Source organism: Formica exsecta, unplaced genomic scaffold (assembly GCF_003651465.1).
Source record: "Formica exsecta isolate Colony F162 unplaced genomic scaffold, ASM365146v1 scaffold83, whole genome shotgun sequence".
NCBI classification, from domain to species: Eukaryota; Metazoa; Arthropoda; class Insecta; order Hymenoptera; family Formicidae; genus Formica; species Formica exsecta.
In genome coordinates this window covers 1,286,639-1,302,553 of record NW_021853600.1, presented here as the reverse complement: position 1 = coordinate 1,302,553, position 15,915 = coordinate 1,286,639, and the positions used below count along the sequence as shown (strand labels likewise).

Below are 15,915 nucleotides of genomic sequence, written 5' to 3'. Positions count from 1 at the left end.
CTTTGGATAATGTTTGAATAGTTCTTGACCAAATTCTCTGGACCGCACCGGAGAGAAAAAATAATAATTATGCCCTTAAAAAGTATCATCGCGAATCGCGTGTTTGTCGATACGAAACTTTTGTCCCACTCGATAAATAAATTGTCCTCCGCGTGGAGAATGAAGCGACTAACTGCTAATGAAATGATTACGCCGACACAAGTTCGTGTTTATCCCTCATCTTCCAGCGAGAATTTTTTTGTAATGGAGGATTGTCCTCCCCTATTGTCACAAGTTCTAGGAAACTTTTCTCTCTTTCGGCTATAATATTTATTATCGGAGTAATAATCGACGCCGGAAACGGATTGACGAATTGGACAAATTAATCCGGATAAAGACTCAGTATTGTTTTTTTTTTTTTTTTTCTAGTGAGAAGGTCATATCGATCAATTTGTTATAAATAACAGATAATTTGATGTAAAAACATATGAAGTATAATATCGGATCGAATAATATCAGAATAATCTAATTTCTTTACATTTTTCCACGTTGTAATTAATGCAACGAGTTCGAAAAGAGTAATCCTTGTCGGTGCAAACTAATTTTCCAAAATTGCGCAACGTTATCAATAATTTGTAATTGAGCTTTGTTTATTGAAATTTTTATCGGCGTGACGATACGCACGGAATAAATCACTGTAAATTATTCTTGCATTGATTGGAAGACTCGCCGGAACAGCAATTATTTTTTGCAAGAGATAACTCTCTCTTCTCAAATCACGATGTTAATCCGCTAATGGCGATGCAGCTTTTGAGGGAGATTTTATCATCCGCAATGGTTTTGTTGCAAATTATTACACTGATTGGAAGACGGGTTGGAAATCGCTTTTTGTCAGATAATCTTTCAGACTAATTTGTTTGCAATTTTGCTAAAGCGCGATGTGCAAGTATTGACTATAAATTGTTGAAATAGATAAAATAATAATTTTATATTTGTTATATATATATACATTCGTGTTATGAGAATTTATTCTGCTGTAATTTTTATTATTGTTCCCGAAATTAATTAGCGCTTTACATTTGGCCCGATATTCGCATTGTATTACGCAAATTTATTTACAATGTTGTACTTATTGAAGCGGATAAAAATGATTTTTTGTGAAAAATAATTCATGTTTTCATTGACTTTAATAATTTCTTACGTTGCAAACTTAATTGCAATCATACAAACGCTATAATCGTGTTACATGGAATTAGCTCCCTTGCAATTTTATTTAATGGAAAATATAATTATACTTTATTGACAAAGCTGATTGTTTCTCTTAGCTTTTATATTTTTTGCGAACTGGAAAATGTGTTTGCTTTTTAACTTCAAATAATTATATTTCAAGAATCAATAAATCTCTCTCTCCCTCTCTCTCTCTCTCTCTCTTTCTCTCTCTCTCTCTCTCTCTCTCTATGAACAAGTAAATAATGAGAACATATACAAGAAAACTCTTTTTATCTACAAGATTATTGATAAGCTTCGATTTCAGATTAACTAAATATATTCATGCTTGGAAAATTGTTATTAATAATTTTATATAAAATCAAAACGCAATAAATTTGTTTATATTCAAAGATATACCATAAAATATTGCCTATTGAAACTTTTAAATAAAAAATTGTAGTACTAATTTTTAATTTCTTTTTTATTTTTGCTCTGAATTCTTTCGAGGAAAAAAGTTCCTATTGAACGTCTGTCATTGATTTTTATTTAGTACGGAAGTCGTCGCGACTGTATTTAACCTAATCTAATTGCAATCTCAGAAAATTCTGCCGATAATCACGTTAGGACAGATTGGCCGGGCCGTCATTTCGTTTAAGAGCATTCACAGTCGAGACAGCGAACAAAGTTTTGCAGGGGTTTTTTTTTCGGTACCCCGCAATTCCTATCTTTTTAATCTCTATTTAATTTTCTATTTCTTCGTTTGTCAATAGTCTCATCCAGTCTTTCCTATCGATCGATTTTCTCACGCTCTTTCGATTCATCCTTATTTACAATTAATGAAAGAAAGAGAGATTAAATTTATCATCTCGGTCGATCGAACGTGATTTGTGTCTATTTTTGGCGTAATAATCTAAAATTGCAAGTACCGATTATGAATTTCTATATGTTTCACAATCTATCGCAATCCATATTTTATTTATTTGATCTTTTAGAATATTAACGTTATTATTAATTCATTAATATGTTATACATAAAAAAGTAACTATACATATATACATGTATATATATTTAATAAATATTTTTTGAATACTGGTTGTATACGCGTAAAAACTAACGTCTTAAATAATATATATAGATATTGAAATAGAAAACTTGAAATATATTACATGATAATATTAGAAAGGATTAATCCAAGCGAGTACGAATTTCAATCGTGTTAAAGTCAAAGTTTTCTGCGATTTGTTACTCATGTACGTCTTTTTCTCTCGCTTTAATTTTACGAATACTCCTTCGTTAACGAGACTAAGTCCTTTTCTTACCCTATTCACTCTTTTCCAACTTAGAGTTCCCTCTTTAATGTATCTTTCTGCAAGTTTTCACAATATATCTCGCCTGCTCTCGTTGCCGCCTGCTTCGGTGTAGAAGGTAGCGCAATAAATATCGCTATCCCCAGTATCTCTCGTATTTCTAAAGACACCAAAAGTATCTCTCGGAAAACTTTCACAGTAACAAGCACGGCGAGTGAACTGATATTGTTATTCTTATTGTTGTTTTTTACAAAGATCTTCCGGAATTTCTGATTAATTACTAATTCTTAAACAGCTGTTATTTATTTAAATGAAAGATAAAATTTTCAATTAATAATTATTAATATAATATTCTTAAATGTGAAAATTTTATTTACAGAATAAGAAATATCTCCTCTTTATATTAATTTAATAAAAAGCCGTTAATTTTGAGAACAATTAAGTTTAAAACTTTATTCAAAAAGTTTGAGAGAGAAAGGGAGAAAGATGTAATTTGGACAATATATGCATCTTGTACGGAAAGAAAATTGGCTTCATCGACTCGCCGTTTGCCACTGTAAACGCGAAAAAAATCTATTATGATTATCGAAATAAAAGAAATATTTTAAACGATATTATTTATCTTTAGCTCATATACATATACATCTTATATACATGTAACGCGTACTGTAAACGCGAAAAAAATCTATTATGATTATCGAAATAAAAGAAATATTTTAAACGATATTATTTATCTTTAGCTCACATATACATATACATCTTATATACATGTAACGCGCGTGTGTGTGTGTGTAACCCGCTCACGCTCTCAAGTTTTCTTAAACGACAAAAGTCGTTTAATCCTCGAGCAGATTAAGAGAAAAAAGATATTATAAAAATAGAACGGGTCGGGCGGTGGGAGGGGGAGGAAAAAAGGAAGTACCCGGTTAGATACTTGAAAGTATTCCAATCACGAGTACGCGGAAGTCTGACGAACATTTTACTCGTCGTTATGCTACAAGCTGATTTGTAGTTCACAGGAATCAGAAAAGAAATCAGGAAAGAAATCTGAGAAAAGGTGGAGGAATGGAAAGAGGGAGAACTGAAGAATAATGTTTTCTTTTAATTTTTTATCGTAACAAATTGAATGTTCCGTTGTGATACGTTGATATGTTTATACAGGGTGTTCAAAAACAACACCGATAGAATTTGAGCGAGATTGAAGATGATAATGGGTAAATCCTAGTATGAAAGAGAAGTTACTTACATTAAATGTACAAGTAAATATCTTCGAAATTGTTGTACTCGACTACGCAATATGAAGAGAAGTTTGATATTCTTGCTCCATCTTGTTCTAGCGTATAATCGATTACCGTAACGTATGCATGCAACTAGTATATAATAATATTTAATATATGAATCGTTCTCTCAAATTTCGAAAGTGATATTAGTCACAATTTTGAAATTCTTTCAGAAAATCAATATATTGCTTTACAATAAAATCAATTTGAATTAATTGAAGTAATTGACTATTGCATATAAACATAATAATGAGATTGAAAAAAGAACTTTTTTAATCATTATTTTATATTATTATTTTTTTTCGTTTTTTTAAATTAATCTTGATCATTTTTTCAATGATATGATAATAATTATAAATTAAAAGAGATTGTGTCATTTTTTATGCTGCGTTAGATCATTTTATTTGATGTTATATAAATTTATGATTTAAGTTAAAAAACTTAAAGCTTAGTTAAAAAGCTTTGACGCAAAATAATTAATAACATCATTTAGAGGCACTTGTTTTTCAAAGTTTGACTTATATCACTTTTTATATAATGAGCGATTATCTCATTGAAAAGAAAGAGGAAAGGGCGTTTTCCGCTCTCTCTACTCGGTACAGCTACGTGCGTGTAATTCGCGCAAATTATTGTACCTTTCCCGTCGGCCAGTTGGCGAGCTTGGTACAATACTTTTTTTATCAGACATCATAATAAAAATGTTAATTTCTAAGATGCCACGGTTTTTGGTTCAAATTCACGATCGTGGCTGTACTGTATATATGTGTCGAAAGAGAAATCTTGTCAAGATTTGCATATATTTATATATTATGTTTTTTTTTTAATTTTATTAAATTTTTGTCAAATTATTATCACCGACAGTTGCAATTAACCATTTGAATGCTTGTAGTTAATGCGCGAAATAGACATTTTTACGAGTTTCTTGAAAAATTTTTTTTACGCTTTAGATTTAAGATTTGTTTTTGCAATTTTGTACCGAGATTTCTCTGCGCACGTCTACTATTACAGGTACACGTACAAGCTTTGTCTTATTTAGAAAATATACATATGTATATATATGTATAAGACAGAAAAAAAACGCGTGTGCTGCCATGGATCTTTCCTTTTTCTCTTGCTGCCCGGAATGCCAAGGAGAAATGCTCCTGTGTTGTGTCTTTTCGTCCTTCTTTTTGGCTACCCGTTATGTAAACCCGCGCAGAATCTCGTCTACTAAAGGAATTGTCCTGCGGGAAATTCCTGGTAGGAAAGAGGCTTTTTCGTCGGCATTTTCGCTTTTATGTTCGCAATTACTATCAATCTTTATGATACAAATTTATATTTATACGATATAAATCTTTATAATACGTGATGGATTATTTATTATAAAATCATGAAAGAGATATTCAATTTTTGCTATGCAACTCAATTTATACACGTGCATTTTATTCTTTTATTGTTAGTAATATATTTTAAATAATAAAAAATTAACTTAAAGAAATTACAGAAAAATATTATATATTTAAGCTTTATAGCTTATATCGCGATTTAATTTTATGGTGATAAAAATTTGTATATTGTTTTTGGAGGAAAGGGGGATTGAGTCATATAGAGCGTATCCCTAATCGATGGTACTTTCTTAAAAATGAAGATCTTTTATTGAATTTGAAATCAATTTGCTTACTGAGATGTATATTTGAAAATTGCTACCTCAAGCATTTTTTTATGATTTTGCACAAATACGTGTATTGACACTACGTGGCGCGCTTTGAAAATCGTGATAAAATCGCTATAATCTTCATCCGCTTGACTGTGACATCGATCGTGCCAGGTTTTGCGTACGAAATAGAGCTATCTACGAGCCATCGACGCGCGCGAGGATGTTAAACATCGAAAACACTAAAAATCGGTTGGTAGAGGCAGGTCGAGCGAGCGATCGCGTTTCGATTTATTCTGGCGCGAACGAATGAAACGCGCATACTCGTACGTTAAACGCTAAAAACATCGAAAATCGCCAGGCAGGTCGGCGACGAAATCGCGTCCGGGCGCTTCGATTTATCGAAGCGTAAATGAACGAAGCCAGCACTGTTCGCTCGCTCGTTCGGCGAAATGCCGGTATATTCTCGCATACGAGAAATACACCCTCGCGGACAACGCAAAACCGATTAATTTCCAATTTCAGCAGGCGCGCATCGCCGATCGTGTTTGTGCTCCGCTCGATCGCCATTCTCGTTCTCCTCCAACCCGCTCTTTTTCCGCACTCACAAACCCGGTGATTATTCTCAAAGTGAAATCTACTTGCAGTTTTCGATCGGACAAAGCGTAGACGAAAGATAGTATGCATGAATATTAAGCGAGAAAGAAAATGAGATACGCGATACGATCAAATTAAATTAAATTAAATGTATTATTTCATAATGAATCTTAAGTCCATATTTTATTAGTAGTCATATTTTTTAATAGAAGTCGGAGAGTCGGAGTTAAACTCTTTACAGTTAAGCATTTTAATCTTCCTTTCGCAAAATTATCAAAAGCAAATCACGTGGCCAATGTTTCAAACAGAAACTATTATATTAAATAATTTACATTGTTTCATTACATTCGATATTTTTACGTCATATCACTAGATGCAGTAATAATTTATGAAAAATTATTATAAATAATTTGTGAACTCTATTTTCTATACATACGAATATGTCTTCGAAATCTCGAACGGTAATATCGAGAGCATCATTTGACTCGTGTCGTGATTTTATAACATTTATAAGCGCCAAAGTAAACGTCCGTCTCGATAGTTTTCTTGTTTTTATCCTTCCGATATTTCTCACCTGCTCATCCCCGGTTCTTGTTTTCTTTTTCTTTTTTTTTTTTTTATTTGTCCGCTATACGCTATCGTCAAGTTTCAACGCGGCGCATTCTTTCGAAATCCGCGCCAGTCACGGAGAGGTTTCGCTAACACAAAGACATTCCTACGACGATTAAAGTCACTCGACTCGGTCGCACTCCTTCTCGCCCGCGTGTCTAGCCTGAAACGGAAAACTCTTCGGCTTCCCTTTTCTGTTCGATAGGGATAGTAGGCGTCGCGACGGCTCGCGTTACCGCATGAGATCGCGTTCTTTCGTTCGCGATACGTGAACCTGGCGATTAATGGCTGGATTTTATTGATTAAGGGATCGGAAATTTAATCTGGAAAATCTCGAAAAAATATACGTTCTCGCGAAGACTTTTATAATCAAGTATAAATTTTGCGACAATTGGATGTAAAGTAATATATTTATCATAAGGCAATAAATATGCTGACGAAATCTCTCCATAGTTACTTACATATAAACTTACAATTAAATGTGAATTTTATTGTTGGTCTGATCTGTGATTCTCCAAAACCGCGAAATACTTTTAAATACGCATTTTTTCGCTTTTTAGAATTTATACGAATTTTATAACGAGAATATAACTTTCTTAAAGGAACAAAAATTTTTGTCAGTAAAAAATTTACAGCTGTTTTTAGGTCGTGCGGATCTACGAATTTGTTCTCCCGCAAAATTGCGACGTGACGAAACTTTTCACTCGCGAGTTATGTCCGTCACGTAGCCGCGATACCGAAAACGTTGTTTTAGGGGCGTTCTAATGGCGACGTTTTGCGCCGCGTACAGTTTAGACCACGCGCGATGCACACGATTGCAGTTTACGAGGCTTTCCCGCCGGGGTGTTTCGTGGCCCGCTTACGGGACGACAAGTTTCTTACTGGTGGTGCACGAAGTACGCGAAGCGAGTCGCATCCCGCAAGATGCACATAGATATACAATACGACACAGTTTGTAAACACGCGCCTCGTTAAATCGCGAGGATTACCAACGATCCGCGGGGCGCTTTTAAGCTCCGCTTACGCGACCGAGCGCTTTTACTTGCGGATTATGCGCGCAATTAATCCATTAATCCATTCCGTTGCCGTAAATACGAGCATTTATCCAGGTAGATTTGAAAATTTTGGCCACGGTAAGAAGATTTTCAGGATCAATAAACGATTTAGTATTCGTAAAATAAGATAACAGCACCGATCAATCGACAAAATTAATAAAATTATCGAGTACATTTTCTTCCATTCACATTGTTGTAAAAACAGATATTTTTGTCGCGTTAATATTGAATGCTTGGCTATGATAAAAAAAAACAATCTAGCTTGAACTAATAAAAGTGAAGTTGAAGAAAGTTGAATTAATAAAAGTAAAATGCTTTTAAGCTCTATGACATGGTGCTTGTATTTCTGTGATTTCTTACAAAAATATATAGTACGCGAAAATTATCTGTTTAGTATTTATTTAAAGTTGCCTAGTTTAGAAGTGATTAAAAATGTCGCGATAAATTAACAAAAGGGATAATAATAACGTACTGTGAAACCTTTTGTCGAGTCGATATTAACCGCGAACGCTGCGGGGAAAAGGGCTGAATCACCGTCGAATCGATCATTATAGCAAGGTTACCGACGAATATGTTTGAAAAAAGAAATACAAAGGGAACTGGGCGGGAAACCATGGAGGGAGAGAGAGTCTGCCTTAATAATAAACGGCGTAACATCCGCGAAATGGCGATTTTTCGTGCTCGTTCGTAGTTTACCCGTCTGAAATTACGTTTACCCTCGTTATATTCTGCCGTGCAAGCCGGACGATGGGGATGAAATCAGACAGAGGGGTGTATGATAGTAAGAAAAAAAAATCGATATTTTTTTTTTAGAAAATACTGCACCTAAATTGATTCAGTAATGTAATACAGTTAATTGAATTTTTAACACAGTTAAAAATTGCGTCAGTAACAAGATTTTTATATTATATTTGTGAGTTTTTAATGCAAACTTTGTTACTTATAGTAAAAGAATCTCAAAAAATTTTTTTCGTTTTAAGTATTCCGGAATTTTTTGATATTATTTTAGAAAAAAAATTTCATAAAACACGTTTTTTTTCAATGGATTAAAAAAATATATAAAGGTATTTGTATCACATTAATTATTAGCATATATATAGAAAAATTTCTTAATAAATATTCAAAATTGCCCCAGTTTCTCTATTATTACTATAAATATTTTTCATATTTCATAAATCAGCATTTAGTTTTGCAGAAATAAAATTATTTCTGTGAAATTAAACATATATTTATTATAGTTTTTGAAATGAGAATTGAATTACAATTTACAATCAAATTGGCAAATGTAGTTAAAACATTAATAACTGAGACCTTGCTCACAATATCTTAATAATAACAATAATTTTCCATATCTTTCTAGATTATTATTTCGGTCAGATGATGGTCGGCAAAATCGTTGATTTGTTTCACTTGCGCATTTAAAGATAGATGCTCGATTCAAAGCAACTAATTAATGAGCAACGAATATTATTATCACGTGCTTGAAACATGGTTATGAGATACGAATGTTATCACTTAACATTGAGAACGATAGTTTGTTGACGAATTCTGTTGAACAAATAAAAGCGTCAGTGCGTTATAATTGGCTACACTGTAATTTCGGTTGTCGATGAGAGAAACGCCACCGATGCGACCACATTTCCATCGCGATACGGGAACTATTATGCGAATCGTATGAATAATTACAACGACATAATGCAACATCGCCCGATGCATAATTAATAAACCGTGGGTATAACGTAGAGATATATTTATTATTGCGGCTTTAATCGCGTTATTAATATTACATTTCGCTGTCAATCTTTTTCTTGTCGTTGGCACAGATTCGCCGAGTTAAACGCGAACAGACAAAATAAACATTCTCTATTACAGGGTTATTTTCATATCACTAAAACAACAACAACAAAATACTATAGTTTTTTAACTATTATTGACGACAGAATATTACCGTCGAATAAATCAAAATTGTTACATAATTATATATTGTACTTAACTAATTTTGAACAAGAGCCAATTACATCGAAAGCGCGAACTTTGCGTCTATCAATATTTTATTTGAACTATGATAATATATCGACAGCACCCGAATTTTTTTTTTTTTTTTTTTTTTTTTTTTTTTTGCAGAACGATAAGAATTTCGTCATTCCGTACGCCCGCTGCGTCTGATTAATTCTCTGATAATTCCTCCGACGAAATAACTCGCGCGTCTGTCGTCGCACTTGTAAATTTTCTGCTATCCAGGGATTTCGGAATTACACCATGTTATACGACGTGGCAGTCGCGTGACATTTTATCGAATTTCGAGTTAGCACACTTGGCATATGCAAAGCCTCACAAAAACTCAATCCCGGGATAACAAGCGGCAGATAATGCTCCGAAGACCGAAATATCATCAGAGCGAAAGAGAATTTTCCCGAAATATTCTGAGAACAAAGGCAAAGTTCCACAATAAGGATGTCACTAAAATTTATAATAATACTATTTTTTTGTAAAAATTATAACAGTAGCTGATTTTAATAGTCTTTTTTCCAATATATATTCTAAGAATGCTAATAAAAATTGTCTATTACGTCTCTAGATTTTTTACTCTATTTTAGCATCTCGAATAATTTAATGAAATTTTATTTGCTATATCTTATCTGTGTGTCCTTGGAAAGGACCTCGCGTGACATCACACGTCGATTTGGCCGAGCGCGGAACAAATTTCTTACGAATACCAAAAAGACGCACCATTTGTAGGCCAATTAATACATCGAAACGATTGTTAGATTCGACACTCCCGTCTAATCACGTACGATGCTCTGTGGACTGGCTTGAAAATTGCGACGACTGACGGCGCGATAAACATGATGGTTTGAATCCTTTTTTGTAATTAACTCTTTCTCCATTTTATTCTTGTTATTTTACAATTTTACTTGACGTTTGAAAAAGCTATCTTATTTTATTAATTAACTCAATTTTTTGTTATTTTGTAATTTTTGTGATCTATTTACTTTTTATATTATACATAATAATTCTTTAATAATTGAGAACTACCTACTATATTTAGTGACTAAATATATAATATTGTAAAGAAATATATTCTATCTGTGTGTGTGATCGAATGAAAGACATAAAATTCCATGAACACCACAGCACATTTTTAATTTTTAATTAAAAGTCTCAAGAATTTAATCAATTTCTATCAATTAAAAATTTATTAAGAATATATTAAATTATTATTAATACTCTCTGCAAACAACGCGAATGGAATGAATAAATTTCGACGAAAAAGTCTCTCCCTGAGAGCACTGCTCTCATTTCCCACCTGTATCGAAGAAATGAAAGAAACAAGATCCATGGCGGTACACGTGGTAAGGGTGTACCACGGTCATTTTGTTAAACGCGAGTCGAATCCCCGTCCAGGTGCAACGACCAGCAGAACTGCAGCATCGTTGCGTCCACGCTGCAATTCGGCGATCCTTGTCCGAACACACACAAATATCTCGAAGCGCACTATCGGTGCGTGTCTGGTAAGTAAAACTCTTCCACTTTTACATTAGCTTTTATCCTCTTGACTATATGATAATTATTGGACTTCACGGAAAATTTCATAAATGTTATAAATTATTAATATTATTTCAGAAAGAAAGATAAAGAAAGAAATATAATAGGAAAAGTTATTTTTTTTTCTTTTAGATAAAAGCAATTTAAAATTAATTTTGTGAATATATGTTGAACATATTTTATTTCCTTTTAGTCTATTTTTTTTATAGTCTTTATCATTTATTCTCTCGTGTCTAGATTTCAGCATTAAATGTGATTAACGATATTGATTTGATTTAATTGATATAAGAAATATAAATATTAAATTGCCTTTTTTATTAATAATACATATTTTTAAAACATCGATATTTTTCAATTATGAGGTTTTAGTGAAAGAGATAAAATCAACTCCTCTTCTCTCTTTGATATATACAAACGTATATGCTTATTTTAGCTTTAGATAGGGTAAATTTCAGTGACCCCGATATTTTATCTTATCACTAGCTCCTTCGGTCAATAAGGATGAGTTCTATAGATAGTGTGGCAAAATACGTGAACTATTTCATTTTAAAATTAATATATTAGCACTATCCTAGATTAAAAATTTTTTTCTCAGCGACTAGATATTGAACCGTATAATCTAATTTTGTGCTCTGTCTCTCTCCATCTCTATTCTTTGACCCTTCAAATTCTCTATTTGCAAATGCTTCTCGGATAGGCGATTTATATGTGACATGATAGTCATGGAGATTTTTTAATTTACATTTATCGCGTTCGTTCATTCAATTATAAAACTCGATATCACATTTCCGAGGAAAAGGCGATAGATTTTCCATGTTTTCTATCTTTGATACTGGAGAAATAATGATAGATTTTTTTATAGAGACAAAATAACATCAATAAAGATATTCAGCAATATTGATATTAGAAATATTTAATAATATTTCTTTTAAATAATAATATTTTTCTTTTAATAAGATATATTGTCAAAGCTATTGTGTTTACTATTTAAAAATCATTATTTTTGTATATATATTTTTATTTTGTTAACACATTGTTTTATCTTTTACCTTTCCAATGAAATTTAATTTAGTTCGCAAAATTATTTTGATCAGTTAAGTGCATCAAATATTTTAATATAAAATTCCAATATCATTGTATTTACCATATTCATATATTCTTTTCAAAAGGAGATTTACTCGAGCTTTATCGAATGATTACGATTAACAAGAATCCGATATAAATTTGATACAGCGGATAAGCTCTTCCCAACATAGCGAGCCAAGAAAAACATAGAAGAGAGTATCTAGATATTTTCGTGCCGCGAATATCTCATTTCCTTCAGTCCCTATCGGGAATATACGTAAAGTACAGACAGTTTATTCAAACTCTATCAAATGATTAACCAGAATCCGATATAAATTCGACGAGGAAGATAAGCTCCCCATCGTATTAATCTGAGAGGAAGAGAGATGTGGAAAGAAAGAGAGAGAGAGAGAGAGAGAGAGAGAGAGAAGAGGGGCAAGTTTGATATTCCTGAGAGTCGAAGAACTCTCGAAAGCCTTAAATATTCCGCACCCCTGAAATCACTTTTCTTCTTAATTATACTCGGTCTTCTATTCCGATAAGCTCGTAGACGAGCTCCCTCGATTCTCCGCTTCTCTACGAAACTAGTTTCTTCGCACCGTTCACTGATCTTTCCATCCTCATTAAAATCGATCTCGACGAAACACATTTGCAGCAGCCACCACAACGACAACGTCTCGGCCGAGTCCGCCGTGGTTCATAACTTCGCAGCCAAGCGTATGGAGTACCGCTAAGCCGACCGTCAGGCCTCCCTCGAAGATTACGGTACGGTTACCAGCGGCACAACAGCCGCCACAGCAGCCGCCGGCACCGTCCACCCCGTCGATGCCGATAACAACGCCGGCGAGGTTAGTGTGCTACATAAACATGCGCGATTTGATAGGCTAAAAGCCGAAAAATTTGGGCTTTAATCTAGAATCATGTTTACGTATGTTTCATTATTATCGTACGTCATATCTCACATATATATATAAATATAGTGGAGGAGAAAATAAATTTATTCTGCGCATTATCTCGCATATCAGTCATTGATTTCATTCAATCGCTGATTGCACATCATCGGGAACAAATACTTTTTTTATGTCGTTAATTTGTATTAAGCGCAATCTATACGATCATCATAAAATTTGATATATACGAGGATAAAGAGCTCTCCCTCTCTTTTAAAAATGAAGAGCCTCTTTCATTTTCAGCCCTACGTCAACAAGATCCTCCGTCGACATCGAGGAGGAGGACCAAGACTTAATACCTCCTGCGAACGGTCCTCCGGCAAATGGCCCGGCAATGACGCCGATTATACCTGAGACCACTCAAGCTACGACAACGTCCACCTTCGCTCCCTGGAGAACTAGTCGAAGGACCACCGGTGAGTATCTCTCTCATTCTTGGGAAACATCAGATAATAAAGCGTCATTTCAAACAATAATATCGAATATCTAATAATATTGATATCTTGCATTACATATTTTTTGAAAAATAAAAAAGGAAAGGAATATTAAATACAAAAATATAGAATGTGTTGTGTTATGTGTTACATATACGTGTCCAAATCATGGAATATGACATTAATTATTCACGTTGTAATATAATTATCTGAATGCATAACAAACTTTAACTGCAAATATTTAAAAAATGGTGTTTTTGTTAAGAAACAAATATATATTTGAGAAATCTGATTTATAATTTTATTATATTTTATAACAAGATTTTGCTTTCTGCTATACAATCTGAAATTTTCTCGAGTTTCTTTGTTTTCTTTAAATTATCAATTAGTTAATCATATTCGATAATCTTGTACAACAATCGCAGCAATATCTTTATACAAGCTATATCCGGTATCTCGGTTATGATATCCACGAATCTATGGATTGACTTTGAGGATAAGCCGCTCGTATCAGATAGCCCGTTATAAGCATGATAGATGACGGAGATTATATAGTCATAACAGCTGATTTCTTTTTACTTTTCATTTGTATCACTCTTTACAGTACATGAATACATTTCTGTTGTCTATAAATTGTCGCTGCTAAACGGCGCGTTTCTGCTCCAATCGCGACGAAGCATTAAGATCCCCCGGGGAGAACCGAAATTCCATTTCCGAGCGTCGTTGCGCACGGAACTGCATCCCCGAGGACGCTGTGACGCCGATATCGCATTAACGCCCTGCCGTTAACTACCGGCCGTTATAATCTGAGATAGCTATTTAAGACGACGAAATTGACCGAACCGTAACCGCTGTTGTTGCAGTACCAAGCACACTGTATCCGGAGTCCAGCTCGAACGGTCAGTGGTACGATTACGGTAGACAGGTGTGTCCCCCGGTGATAGCCAGGAACTTGTCCTGGAACACGACCAGGGCCGGCGACGTGGCTGTGCAGAGCTGTCCCGGCGGTGCCAACGGTCTGGCCAGATGGCGATGTCTCGCCCGCGGAGACTCTGCCTTTTGGCACCGCGATACTCCAGACTTGAGCGAGTGCCGATCCGTCTGGCTGACCACGCTAGAAAATCGCGTGACGGACGGCGACGTGATCCTCGGCATCAGCAGAGAGCTCTCGCAGGTGACCAACAATAGTCGTGGTTTGTACGGCGGCGACATGATGATCACCACCAAGATCATCAAAAACATGGCCGAGAAGATGGCGCTGGACATAAAGACTTACCAGGATCCGAATCAGAGAGAGGTCAGCGTCACGGAGTTGCTCCAAGGCGTAGTGAGGACCGGCAGCAATCTACTCGACAAGGCGCAAATGGCGTCCTGGAAAGATCTCAGTCATCAGGAGCAGATGAGGGTTGCCACGTCGCTGCTGATCGGTCTCGAGGAGAACGCCTTCTTATTGGCCGACACGCTCATGCACGAGAAGACCATCATACACGAGGGCAAAAACATACGTGAGTACTGCTAATGATGATTGGTAATTGCTGCAGCAATTTACAAAATATGCGTTTATTATATCCTTCCATGCCAGATAGGGAGAGAGGACATTAAGAACCTCAATATCTTCCTTATTAGGTTATTATTTTTCTTTACTTATTATAGCTCATCTTATTACACAACTGCTCCGTTCTTAGATAACTATAGAATATAATTTTAAAATCACGTTTAGTTTTATCTGCCATATAAAATAGGATCGCGATTTGATTTTAAATCTAAGGAAAAAATATTTTTTATTCAAGCTTTTCTAAAGCACCTTACCATACAAATACATAACTTCAAAATATAAAAGAAAAAATACGTTACATTATCTAGAAAAATTATATATCTTATAGTATATTGTAAGGCTATAAATTTATACTTATGTGTGCGATTCTTGAGAAATTATTAATATTATTTAATTTGATGAATGTGATTTAACTTTAATAACAATTTCGATTTATATATTTTTTGCCAGACAACCTAGAATTTACGTAATTGGGTAATTTATCTTGAAGTAAAATTATGTGTATATCCCTCCGGAGTAGCCATTTCCATTCCATCATTTTGAGAATCACGTAACGAACGCACGTTCCATATGCCTTCGGCGTTCGTCGCGAGCAATCGAATGATTTATATCGTTCGCGTATCTAACACCCGGTAATCTCCGGTATAGATAAAATACAGATCTGAATCCATGGTAATTCTCCGGTACCCGCCTGGA

At 34.3% G+C, this 15,915-nt stretch overlaps 1 protein-coding gene across 2 annotated transcripts in view; it reads left to right on the top strand.

The window, feature by feature from the left end:
* The window catches only part of LOC115244709 (latrophilin Cirl-like), a 701,308-nt gene that overhangs the window by 664,395 nt on the left and 20,998 nt on the right, over nucleotides 1-15,915 (top strand). For both annotated transcript variants that reach the window (XM_029822597.1, XM_029822598.1), the window contains 4 exons: nucleotides 11,075-11,181; nucleotides 12,936-13,128; nucleotides 13,474-13,646; nucleotides 14,528-15,169. In XM_029822597.1, coding sequence (XP_029678457.1) covers nucleotides 11,075-11,181; nucleotides 12,936-13,128; nucleotides 13,474-13,646; nucleotides 14,528-15,169 — 1,115 coding nt within the window. The remainder of the gene's footprint in view (nucleotides 1-11,074; nucleotides 11,182-12,935; nucleotides 13,129-13,473; nucleotides 13,647-14,527; nucleotides 15,170-15,915) is intronic.